The 13,742-nt window shown below is 40.0% G+C and overlaps 1 protein-coding gene and 1 long non-coding RNA gene across 3 annotated transcripts in view; one reads left to right on the forward strand and one right to left on the reverse strand.

The window, feature by feature from the left end:
- LOC139749889 (uncharacterized) overlaps positions 1-13,742 on the forward strand; it is a 550,483-nt gene that overhangs the window by 494,684 nt on the left and 42,057 nt on the right. For both annotated transcript variants that reach the window (XM_071664274.1, XM_071664273.1), the window contains one exon: positions 753-966. In XM_071664274.1, the coding sequence (XP_071520375.1) occupies positions 753-966 (214 nt within the window). The remainder of the gene's footprint in view (positions 1-752; positions 967-13,742) is intronic.
- Positions 844-12,660, reverse strand: LOC139749890 (uncharacterized). The gene is made up of 3 exons (XR_011713056.1): positions 10,476-12,660; positions 4,623-4,726; positions 844-980 (listed from the first exon to the last, which is right to left on the reverse strand). It is a non-coding gene; the product is annotated as an uncharacterized lncRNA (long non-coding RNA).

A 13,742-nucleotide genomic window follows, 5' to 3' on the forward strand; every position in this document is an offset into this window, starting at 1 on the left:
GTATGTTCAGGCCCCAATCGCTCAAAATCTTTTTCACTCCATCTTTCCATCTCCAATTTGGTCTCCCACTTCTCCTTGCTCCCTCCACCTCTGACACATATATCCTCTTTGTCAACCTTTCCTCACTCATTCTCTCCATATGTCCAATCCATTTCAACACTTAATAAAGAATATATTCCATGTATATGTAGTATTTTTCTATCTCGAGAGTAAACACAATGGCATGAAATTGCATAAAATACTATCTGTTTCTCTGCTTCTCTCATGCCCATTCCCTTCAGGAACTTCCTTAAGGGGGTGGCTATGGCAAAAGAGTCTCCATAACTGGTGAACCCCAGTGCCACTGGCAGATGGCATTTTTAATGCAGTTTTTCTTGAGGCTCTTATTTAATGTTCTTATCAGCTGTCTCTACCTAATGTTCCAACCTAAGACTCCTACCAACTAGTAGAGCTAGTGAATACACATATGATTGATTACAGAAATAAGAAGTGATAGGGTTGGGGAAACTCTTTAGCATTACCATATAACAAACACAGCATGAAAATCTAACCCATGATAGAAGGAGGGTTTAAACTTTATGGGAGGATAAATGGGCATCTTTAACCTCATTTTGTGGGTGTTGAATTCTCATAATCTGTACTCACAGGGCAGTCCATATAGGGAAGAAAAGTTTTAGGTTGTGCTTTAACTGTAATTGCACTGCTATAACTATTATTGCATTGCTAACCAAATTTATATATTTTGATTCCAGAAAATTCACGGGTCATCCACTTCTAGATCCTCAGTTCTGGTTAATGGATTTTTCCATTTTCTTCGCCATGTTAGGAACCCTCTGTCTCCAGATCATCTATAAGGATTTTGCAGATTCTAAGGGTGTAGGAGACTACTACTCAATGGCTCTCTCTGCCATGGGCATCGGTGATCTCTGTGGTCGAATTTCTGTTGGCCTTTTGGTGTCCACAGAGGTTAGTTCATCCACCTACATATGTAAATTTTATGATTAAGTACTGATATTACAATGGAATTTGACAGATAAGGATCTGTATGACTCTCAGATGAAAATTTTGAAAAGGTATTTATACAAAATTATGAGCATGACTAAAATTGCATGAAAAGGAGTTTTAATTGGATATCTATGTGAGTTTTCAGTAGTGTTTGATATTATTATGATGAATTGTATGGGTTATATAAACTGTTACATATTGACAAAATGTGTTACTAAAGAGCACACATATAATTGGTACAGTATTGAGCTCTGAAGTGGCAGCATGTAGTTACTTATGACATTTTAGAATAATGTACTATGATTGTCTGTTAGTGTTGTGTGTTTGGTATTATTTCAATAGATATGATAAAGATATTTTGAGGATCTTTCTGTCTATCTATATCTTTGATATCCATTCCCCTGGAAATTCCCATCATGAGGGAGGCCATGTTAAAAGAGTCTCCCCTTATCCCTTTCCTGAGATGCTTTTCTCACATATGCTCTGCATTCTTCCACCATTTCCCTCCCTCCCACATGTTTCCAATCTATTTCCCATGTCACAAATGGTCTCCCTCTATCACACACTCTATTTGTAAATTCCCCATATTGCATACTTTCCACATGCCCATACCACCTTAAAGTTTCATGCACTCTATCACTCCATGATTCATTCCCTTTGCATTCCTTGCCATACCAAATTTTTCATACACCCCCTCATTTCTTTCTTCATTCCATTTAGACATACTTCATAATTCTATCAAATGTCTAATTTCCACAGCTTGGATATTTGTCCTCTGTGACTATTTCCATGTCTACAATTTGGCTGCATTGTTAGGAATTGGGTGGAATATACTGTCCCCTAATCCTTTCTTCACTTCCATGCTTACATCCTTACCCTTCTTCATTATTCTGTTAAGGGTCCCAGTAACTCTTCTACCCTGCTCTCTTCCCTGTCTTTCCTTCTGTATCACCAGTATTACCCAAAATAGCTCCTAAATACTTAAATTCTGTCATCTCTTACAGTCTTTCTCCCCTCATATCCATAACACAGTTTAATGCACTTTTCCCACCCTATAGGGCTTTACAAAACCTACGTTTTTTGTTTTCTTTCAGATACCATTATTTTCCGTTTATTCACATTTACCTTTAATTACCTACACGTAAACACATGATAAAACTCACTCACAACATTCTGCAAATCCTCTTCCCTTTCAGCAAACAATACAGTATCATCCACAGACTTGTTTCCAGCCACCATACAACACCATCACACTCTGTCTCTGCACTGCCTTTCTCTTGTTTTGCTTTCACCTCTCTTATTATTCTATCCAAATATATAATAAAAAGCCACTGTGACATCACATAGCCCTGTCTCACACCCACATATATACCAAAACTTTCATTCAACTCACCATCCACTTCTACACATGCATTTTCTCCTTCATAGAAGGCTTTCACACCATTGAACAGTTATGCCCCTACCCCTTATGTCCTTAACACATCTCATAAAGCATTTCTCTCAACTCTGTTATATGCTTTTTCCCAATCCATAAAAGCTGCATATAGCTTCTTACAGTCATTCTAACCCCAAAAATCTGATACACAGCTTCTTACAGTCATTCTAACCCCAAAAATCTGATACACATATCCCTTGCCTTCCTTAAAACCCTTTGCTTCTCACTTATTCTGTATTCATTCACTTCCATCACCTTAACAATCGACACTTACAGACACTTTAACCATCATACTAAACGTACTTATTCCCCTATAAATGTTATATACATTCTTAGCACCTTTTTCCCTTGAATAAAGACCAGTAATAGCCTTCATATAATCCTCAGGTACAACCTTCTGTTTCCATGCTAGATTACATATCAGATGCATCCACAGTATCACACTTTGTCCTCCACACTTCAACATTTCAGCTGTAATACCACCCACTCCAGGTGTCTTTCCTATCTTCACCCTCATTATCACCCTTTCTGCTTCCTTTCTTGCAACAGGCCCTTGTACTTGTATTTTCTTCCTTCCATTCTCCATACCCATGCATGTAACAACTGCTGCCTCACCTCCCTCATTCACCACTTCTTTGAAATACTCTTTCCATCTTTCTTTCACATTCAGCCACTCTCCTTCCTTATATCTCACATTTACATTTCCACTCTTACATCCATTTCTGTCCTTTTTCATTTCCTTCTGTACAATTTCTTATTTTCCCTATACTTTTCACTCAACTTTCTTCCAAAATCTTCATTTCCTCTTACTGTCCTTGTTCTAAGAGCTTCTTAACATTCAGCTCACACATTTTATAGTCTTCCCTCCTCCTTTGCTGTACTTCTACTGGTACATTCCTTTTGAACAATTTGCCGTATGCCTTTTTCTTCTTTTCCTCAGCATTTCTAATCCCATCTCTCCACCTTGCATTTCCCCTGTTATCCTAGTATCTCACAACCTTAATTCCAACTACTAATTCTACAACCTTTAACAGTCTTTCTCTAAAGATTTTTAAAATCTCATTCACTTATGACTGCATCCCTTCATCAACTGCACTCTTATGTAAACTCTCTGTCACCCCTCTATCATGCACTTATGTTCTTTCTTGCCAACATTCTTATCTCTCCACTCTTCCTTACGCCATATCTCCACTTCTCCCCGATCCTTACCTCCACATGAACTGAAAATTGTCAGAATCTCCAAAGAATCCTCTTCCAACTTTAACTTTCAGCACAGGCTTTCTCAACTTTTCATCCACTGCTACATCAAATCCTTTTGTTCTAGTCTTCCATAATTTTTCTATATATTTGATACCTGTTCCTTCCAGGAACTCCCATCAAGGGGTGGCCACGGCAAAAGAGCCCCCACTTATCCCTGTCCTTACATGCCTCCCATGCGTACACCATTCCATGCATTCTTCCACTATTTCTCTCTCTCCAGTATTCTTCCATCCTATTTGCTCATGTCACAAGTGGTTTTACACTCACTTCATTCCCTTTAATTGTACTATCATACACTCTCCTTGTAAACTCTCAGTCCTGCATTCTTTCCACATGCCCGAACCCCTTCAAAGTACTATGTTTCACCCATTCTACCACTCCACAATTCATAATATTTCAACCATATATATTTATGGATCATCTTATGCTGAAAAAAGGTGTTTGCAAGGAATAAATCCCTCTCAGCACACACATCCACAAGATAATTTCCATTCTCCTTTACTCCAGGCATTCTCTATCTACCAACTATCCTGCCAGTTTCATCAATTCCCTCCTTTACATTCATAACAAAGACATTTATAATCCAAGAATTGTCTCAAGGATTCTAAGCCTCAGAGTGTATTACTCTAGGATGTTGCTCTGTGGAGATATTTGTTGATATTGGAATAGATAGGCCTATTATCCCACACTTTTGGGATGTAATCAGTACTTACTATTCCCTCATATTCACATTTTTCTGCAACAGTGTTCAGCAATTTATTGTGATCTTACATTTTATGTTTCACTCATCATTCTACTTCCAACAACCGTTTTCCTGCACATCTAGGTACAAGCCCTTAGAGCTCACTTATGCACTTGGTAAAAAATCAACACTTAAGTGTATCAGAAGATAAAGAATATGGGATATAAAAGCTGTACTTACCATCAGTTGGCAGGGTCAAGCAGGGAAAGTATGTGGTGGTGATAGGCAGTGTGAGACATAGTGGAGATGTATGCTGTGTAACAATATTGATAATCCATGGGGAGCTGTAAGAAAAAAAAACAAGCCCCTAATAACATAATTCATTAACAGAGATAGTGTATCAGCATAATTGATTTGGTCTCATTTATAAAGAGAACTATACATACTGGCATTCATTTTTTCACATTTTTCATAAGGTGTATGATAGATTAAACTTAGCTGTAGGGTAGGCATGGTTATTCCATCCTCTTTCATCTCATGTTTAAATGATAAAGATCTGAAGTGGTGTGGTATGCTCTTGAAAACATTCATTAGTTTTCTGCCTTAGTACATCTGGATAGGGTCATTTGCAGACTTCCCGCTGTCAGTAGTACTGACCAACAGTCCTGGACTTGAACCCATGACTGAGGGTATATATCCCAAAGAATCCTTGACTTGATGAACGAAAAATTTCCACCTAAATCTCTGTGTTCACCCCTGGGGTACTACAAGATAGCATCCCTCAACAATAACATTGTGTGTTAATATGTGTCTTATTATCGATGGAATCTCATAATGATAATTACAGATACTGCTATATTACTCACCAACAGAATATGATTTATAGAATTAAAGTTGATATGAATCTTGAAGACTAATTCATTCAGCTTTTGAAAAATCACTTTAGGCATCTCTAGTGCTAATTTAGTTGAACTGTAAATTTTAGCTTTCCATTTCTCCATCCTCCATATGTATTACAGAATTGAGAAGTAATAAATTAGAGAATAAAATATTTTGTACCAAAATAAAAAAAAAAATTGAATAAGTTCTAATGTGGCAATTCATGCTCAATTAATTGAGAATAGCATTCTTTGTAAGCCAGTGTATTTATTGCTTGTATATTAGCAGACAGCTTCCTGTATGGAATTATTAGAAGGTCCTCAAAATATTAAATGTAAGATAGTAATTACAAAATCAGTAGAAACAAGGTAACAGAACCAACAGTAGCAATTTTGGATCTGGAGAAAGCAATTGATAATAGTTGATGAAGATGCCTTGTGGTAGGTCATACAAACAATAGTGTGACAGGAAAGCAACCAGAAGCAGTGAGATGAGAGTATGCAATCTGTAGTGGGTGGGTGAGCGGGGTGGAAAATGTTTATTATTGTTCCCTGATAACACAGCACAGCACAGTGAGAAACTGCCAAAGTTAGTGACTGGGCTTGGGAGTGTGTGAAAGGACAAAGTTGATAGTAAATATCAATAAAAAAGTAATTAGGTTTAGCAGGATAGAGGAACAAGTTGCATGGGCTGTGAGTTTAAATGTTGAAAATTTAGAAGAAATGAAATGTTTTAGATATATGGGAAAGGACATGGTAATGAATAGAATCATGGAAGCAGGTAGGTAAGGGGTCAAAGGTTTTGGGAGCATTGAGGAATTTGTGGAAAGAGAGGTTGCTAACTGGAAGGACAAGAATGGATATGTTTGAAGGTATAGCAATGCCAACAATGTTCTATTGATGCCAACCATGGGTTTTGCATGAGGATGTGCAGAAATGGATGGAAGTGTTGTAAATGAAATGCTCGAGGACAGTATGAGGGATGAGATTATTTCATCAAGTAATAAAAAGGCAAAAGATAGGTTGGTGATAAAAAGAGTGTGATTGAGAGGGCTAGAGGGCATGTGCTGAAATGGTTTGAACATATAGAAACAGGGAGTGAGGAAAGGTTGACATAGAGGACCAATGTGTCTAGAGCGGAGGAGACAAGGAGAAAGAGGAGAATAAATTGGAAGTGGAAGTATGGAGTGAAAAAGATTTTGAGTTATCAGGGCCTGAACATATAGGAGAGTGAAGGCATGCATGGGATAGAATGAATTAGAATGTTGTGGATAAGGTGCATTCAGTAATTTGAACTATGATATGTAAAGTTGCCGGAGAAAACTATGGAAAGGTTTGTAGAGCCTGGTTGTGGGTAGGGGGCTGTGGTTTCATTGCATTACATATGAAAGCTAGAGAATGGCTGTGAGAGAATACAGCCTTTCTCTGTCTGTTTCTGTTGCTACCTTGCTAACGTGTCAGAGGCAGATAAATGTGAAATAACAAGTAGTGATGAAGTGAGGAGATGGAGTGAGTATTTTGAAGGTTTGTTGAATGTGTTTGATGATAGAGTGGCAGATATAGGGTGTTTTGGTTGGGATGCTGTGTGAAGTTAAGAGGGTCAGAGAGAATGGTTTGGTAAACAGAGAAGAGGTAATGAAAGCTTTGCAAAAGATGAAAGCCGGCAAGGCGGTGGGTTTGGATGATATTGCAGTGGAATTTGTTAAAAAAGGGGGTGACTGTGTTCATGATTGGTTAGTAAGGATATTCACTGTATGTATGGATCATGGTGAAGTCTCTGAGGATTGTCCAAATGCATGTATAGTGCCTACAAAGGCAAAGGGGATAAAGGTGAGTGTTCAAATTACAGAGGCAAAAGTTTGTTGAGTATTCCTGGGAAATTATATGGGGGGGTATTGATTGAGAGGGTAAAGGCATGTACAGAACATTAGATTGGGGAAGAGCAGTGTGATTTCAGAAGTGGTAGAGGATGTTTGGATCAGGTGTTTGCTTTGAAGAATGTATGTGAGAAATACTTAGAAAAACAGATGGGGATTTGTATGGATATGGAGAAGGCATATGATAGGGTTGATAGAGATGTTTTGTGGAAGGTTTTAAGAGTATATGGTGTGGGAGGTAAGTTGCTAGAAGCAGTGAAAAGTTTTTACCAAGGATGTAAGGCACATGTACAGGTAGGAAGAGAGGAAAGTGATTGGTCTCCAGTGAATATCAGTTTGCAGCAAGGGTGCATGATGACTCCATTGTTGTTTAATTTGTTTATGGATGGGATGGTTAGGTAGGTAAATGCAAGATTTTGGAGAGAGGGGCAAGTATGCAGTCTGTTGTGGACGAGAGGGCTTGGGAAGTGAGTCAGCTGTTGTTCGTTGACGATACAGCACTGATGGCTGATTTGGGTGAGAAACTACAAAAGTTGGTGACTGAGTTTGGTGAAGTGTATGAAAGAAGAAAGTTGAGAGTAAATTTGAATAAGAGCAAGGTTATTAGGTTCAGTAGGATTGAGGGACAAATATATTGGGTTCAGTAGGATTGAGGGACAAATATATTGGGAGGTAAGCTTGAATGGAGAAAAACTGGAGGAAGTGAAGTGTTTTAGATATTTGGGAGTAGACTTAGCAGTGGATAGAACCATGGAAGTGGAAATAAGTCACAGGGTGGGGGAGGGGGCGAAGGTTCTAGGAGCATTGAAGAATGTGTGGAAGGCAAGAACATTATCTCAGAAAGCAAAAATGGGTATGTTTTCAGGAATAATGGTTCCAACAATATTATATGGTTGCAAGGCGTGGGCTATAGATAGGGTTGTTTCACCCTCCTGCATGCTCAGGCCCCGATCGCTCAAAATCTTTTTCACTCCATCCTTCCACCTCCAATTTGGTGTCCCGCTTTTCCTTGTTCCCTCAACTTCTGGCACATATATACTCTTTGTCAATCTTTCCTCACTCATTCTCTCCATGTGACCAAACCATTTCAACACACCTTCTGCTCTCTCGACCAAACTCCTTTTATTACCACACATCTCTCTTACCCTTTCATTATTTACTTGATCAAACCACTTCACAACACATATTGTCCTCAAACATCGCATTTCCAACATTTCATTTCCAACACACCAACCCTTCTCTGCACAGTCCTATCTATAGCCCATACCTCACAACCATGTTACATTGTTGGAACCATTATTCCTTCAAGCATTCCCGCTCTCCAAGACAACGTTCTCACTTTCCACACATTCTTCAATGCTCCTAGAACCTTCGCACCCTCCCCACCATGACTCACTTCTGCTTCAGTGGATCTATCCACTGCTAAGTCCACTCTCAGATATCTAAAACACTCCACTTCCCCCGGTTTTTCTCCATTCAAACTTACCTCCAATTTATTTGTCCCTCAACCCTACTGAACCTAATAACCTTGCTCTTATTCACATTTACTCTCAACTTTCTCCTCTCACACAATTTTGCAAACTCAGTCACCAACCTCTGCAGTTTTTCACACAAATCAGCCACCAGAGCTGTATCATTGGCAGACAACAACAACTCCCTTCCCAATGTCTCTCATTCACAACAGACTGCATACTTGCCCCTCTCTCCAAAACTCTTGCATTTACCTCCCTAACCACCCCATCCATAAACTAATTAAACAACCATGGGGACATCCCATGCCCCTGCCGCAGACCAACATTCACTGGGAACCAATCATTCTCCTCTCTTCCTACTCATACACATGCCTTACATCCTTGGTAAAAACTTTTCACTGCTTCTAGCAACTTACCTCCCACACCATATACTCTTAAAACCTTCTGGAAAGTATCTCTATCATCCCTATCATATGCCTTCTCCAGATTCATAAATGCTATATACAAATCCATCTGATTTTATAAGAATTTCTCACATACATTCTTCAAAACAAACACCCGATTCACACTTCCTATACCATTTCTGAATCCACACTGCTCTTCCCCAATCTGATGCTTTGTATATGCCTTCACCCTTTCAATCAATACCCTCCCATATAATTTCCCAGGAATTCTCAACAAACATATACCTTTGTAGTTTGAACACTCACCTTTAACCCCTTTGCCTTTGTATGATATCACTATGCATGCATTCCGCCAATCCTCAGGCACTTAATGACAATCCATACATACATTGAATATCCTTACCAACCAATCAACATCACAGTTACCCCCTTTTGTAATAAATTCCACTGCCGTACCATCCAATCTGGCCCTCTTACTAGATTTCATCTTCTGCAAAGCTTTCACTACCTCTTCTTTCTTCTCCAAATCATTCTCCCTCACCCTCTCACTTCATACACCACCCCAACCATAACACCACCCTATATCTTCCACTCTGTCATCAAACACATTCAATAAACCTTCAAAATACTCAGTGCATTTCCCTCTCACTTCATCACTATCTGTTATCACTACCCCACTTGCTCGCTTCACCAATGTTCCCATTTGTTCTCTTGTCTTACACACATTATTTACCTCCTTCCAAAACATCATTATATTCTCCCTAAAATTTAACGATTCTCACTCCAACTCTCATTTGCCCTCTTTTTCAATTCTTGACCTTTTGCCACTTTCTTTTATACATCTCCCAGTCATTTGCACTACTTCTCGGCAAATATTGTTCAAACGCCTCTCTTTTCTCTTTTTCTAACAAGTTCTTCATCTCACCACTCACTACCCATTCTAATCTGCCCATCTCCCACCTTTCCCATATCACATGCATCTTTTGCACAAGCCATCACTGCTTCCCTGACACACCCTCACACAAAATGAATTCTTGACACCATCCTCCACAAGTGACAAAAATTGGCTGGCAAATTTCATAGCTGGCTACCAAACCAGAGTTACTCACCTGGTTTGTCTTCCACCCTCTCAAGACCACGCCATACAAAATAGTGTACTTACAACAATCACTGGCAGCCTAGCAACGAAGCTTATTTCATAGCTGGCTACCAAACCAGAGTTACTCACCTGGTTTGTCTTCCACCCTCACAAGACCACACCATACAAAATAGCGTACTTAGAACAGTCACTGGCAGCCTAGCAACTACAAACACTCAACACCTTTACAATGCTACTAAGATTTCCTTTATACAAACCCACCTCAGCATGCTCAGCACTCAGTTACATGCAACAACGTTAGACCCCTCCCATTCAACCATATCATAACTCATTACCAACCCCAAGTAGATAGAAAAAGCTTACCCTGCTTAACTTCTACTCACAAACCTTTTCCACCCCCAGCAAACAGAATACTGACAAAACAAATACATGATAAGATAACTGACCTCCCAACTCGTCCTCAAACTCTAACCCACCAGAGATGCGTCTATCAGAAACCACACTCCCCAAACAGGCACAAGGCACGCACTCCTGCTTATGCTCTAGACATCACCCATTACTACAGTACTACAAGCACTGCTTCAACATATCTCAAGACCCTTCATGCCCACTACCTTAAAGAAAGCACTGAACACTTACCACTCTATTGCTTTGCACTATCTACACATAGACACACACACACATCGTTATAACACTTTCTGATGTGTGGTCCCTACCAGTGCTGCAGGAGCCTCAAGAGGATGGAAGGGACTCCTGGGGCAGGAAGATAAGGTATAGTATTTATATTATTTATCATTGCCCCAGGGCCTTTCCCAGTCCTGGAAGTAGAGAAGCTCAAGAGTACACTACACATGTATACCATACTTTCCAGCTTGTTCATACCAGTTGATGGTAAATATAGCTTTTACATCCTTTTCTTTTCAGCTTTATATTCGTTTTCTTTATCTTCTGATACATATGGAACATTAGATATGTTTTTGTTGTGATTTCATTTTCTTTGATTTCTAGTGAAAAATGCTAATAGGAGCTCTAAGGGCTTGTACCTAATTGCACATGGGAAGGGTTGAGGCCAACAAAAGAACCACATTTCTAAAACACACTTCATGGAAACTTCTTGTATTGTATTACTCAGGTCTGGGTATACACTAGATGTACGCAAAAATAATTCCATACCTGTGGAGCTTATGCCCTTCAAAATGCCATTTAGAAGATTTTCCATGATACCCCATTTAGCTTAGATTAGGATTTAAAATTTGACAGACATTGTTATGCTTCTTTTCTTTCTTGTTTTTAACTTCATTAATGCTAGCAGAATTGTTGGAAATGACCTCCAACAAACTTTGCCCCAGGGCTTCAGAAATGACTGATCTAGCCCTAAAGTAATTCATTCTTGGAAAATTTTCTTTTCTATATATATTACCTTATATGTCCAGTAAGGTCCCTTCTGCAGTGCTGGATATATAGGGGAGGACAAAAAGAACAATTGCCTGGGCTTCCCTGCAAGAGGGGGGGCCCCCCCTCTATACAAAAATACAATAACTAAAATTCTTTTTATTGGGCCAGGATTTCGACTGAACTTTGGCCAACTATTCCATCAAAGCAGGACGTTCCTAAGATGTAATTAAAGTCAAGCAAAGGTTAAGCAACCTTGTTTACAGCCTAAAAAGAGAAGAGATTTGTTGGAATGGTGGAATTTCCAAATGTAGAAAGAAAGCCCTTTGTAGTTATTGTAGTGTTTCTATGTATGTATGTACCTTTCTATGCATATACAGTTCAAATTACATGCAATAAACTGACTTTTATATGTGCATGCATTTGGTGATTTGCCATGTATTTTAATTTCTGTGTATGAGGGGCCCACCAAACCTGAAGTGCCCAAGGTCTAAATCCAGCCCTGCCCCTCTGAACTCCTTAGACCTAAGGATGGACTTTCCATGAGACCATGTGTTCATATTCTTCAGTCCATTTCACCAGAAGTCAGAGCCAGGGCTCACAATCTCTGAATGGCGGCCTCTTTGAAGCATGGGTAGCAGAGGACTATGGAATTCCTCCAACTTTTTTTCTGGCTGTATCTCTGTATAGAGCTCCTTGGTGCCTCTGTGGCCTTGGCCATGGTGCTACCCTCAGAAACCCCTCTTTAGCATGGCTGTAGCCATTAGTTGTTTTTTAGGAGGCCATGGCTGCAACAAAACAAATTAGCGAAGGCAATGTTGTTACCATACATATACAAACTTAGGAGTGACCACTCCATATAGATATTCAAGGTGAAAATTACATTATATTTATATTTCATTTTGCTTTGTCTCTGTCTCCCGCGTTTGCGAGGTAGCACAAGGAAACAGACGAAAGAAATGGCCCGACCCACCCCCATACACATGTATATACATACATGTCCACACACGCAAATATACATACCTATACATCTCAATGTACACATATATATACACACACAGACACATACATATATACCCATGCACACAATTCACACTGTCTGCCTTTTTTCATTTCCATCGCCACCTCGCCACACATGGAATACCATCCCCCTCCCCCCTCATGTGTGCGAGTGTAGCGCTAGGAAAAGACAACAAAGGCCCCATTTGCTCACACTCAGTCTCTAGGTGTCATGCAATAATGCCGAAACCACAGGTCCCTTTCCACATCCAGGCCCCACACAACTTTCCATGGTTTACCCCAGACGCTTCACATGCCCAGATTCAATCCACTGACAGCACGTCAACCCCGGTATACCACATCGATCGAATTCACTCTATTCCTTGCCCGCCTTTCACCCTCCTGCATGTTCAGGCCCCGATCACTCAAAATCTTTTTCACTCCATCTTTCCACCTCCAATTTGGTCTCCCACTTCTCCTCGTTCCCTCCACCTCTGACACATATATCCTCTTGGTCAATCTTTCCTCACTCATTCTCTCCATGTGCCCAAACCATTTCAAAACACCCTCCTCTGCTCTCTCAACCATGCTCTTTTTATTTCCACACATCTCTCTTACCCTTACATTACTTACTCAATCAAACCACCTCACACCACACATTGTCCTCAAACATCTCATTTCCAGCACATCCACCCTCCTGCGCACAACTCTATCCATAGCCCATGCCTCGCAACCATACAACATTGTTGGAACCACTATTCCTTCAAACATACCCATTTTTGCTTTCCGAGATAATGTTCTCGACTTCCACACATTCTTCAAGGCTCCCAGGATTTTCGCCCCCTCCCCCACCCTATGATTCACTTCCGCTTCCATGGGTCCATCCACTGCCAGATCCACTCCCAGATATCTAAAACACTTTACTTCCTCTAGTTTTTCTCCATTCAAACTTACCTCCCAATTGACTTGACCCTCAACCCTACTGTACCTAATAACCTTGCTCTTATTCACATTTACTCTTAACTTTCTGCTTTCACACACTTTACCAAACTCAGTCACCAGCTTCTGCAGTTTCTCACATGAATCAGCCACCAGCGCTGTATCATCAGCGAACAACAACTGACTCACTTCCCAAGCTCTCTCATCCACAACAGACTTCATACTTGCCCCTCTTTCCAAAACTCTTGCATTCACCTCCCTAACAACCCCATCCATAAACAAATTAAACAACCATGGAGA

This window comes from Panulirus ornatus, chromosome 8, assembly GCF_036320965.1.
Source record: "Panulirus ornatus isolate Po-2019 chromosome 8, ASM3632096v1, whole genome shotgun sequence".
Classification (NCBI taxonomy): Eukaryota; Metazoa; Arthropoda; class Malacostraca; order Decapoda; family Palinuridae; genus Panulirus; species Panulirus ornatus.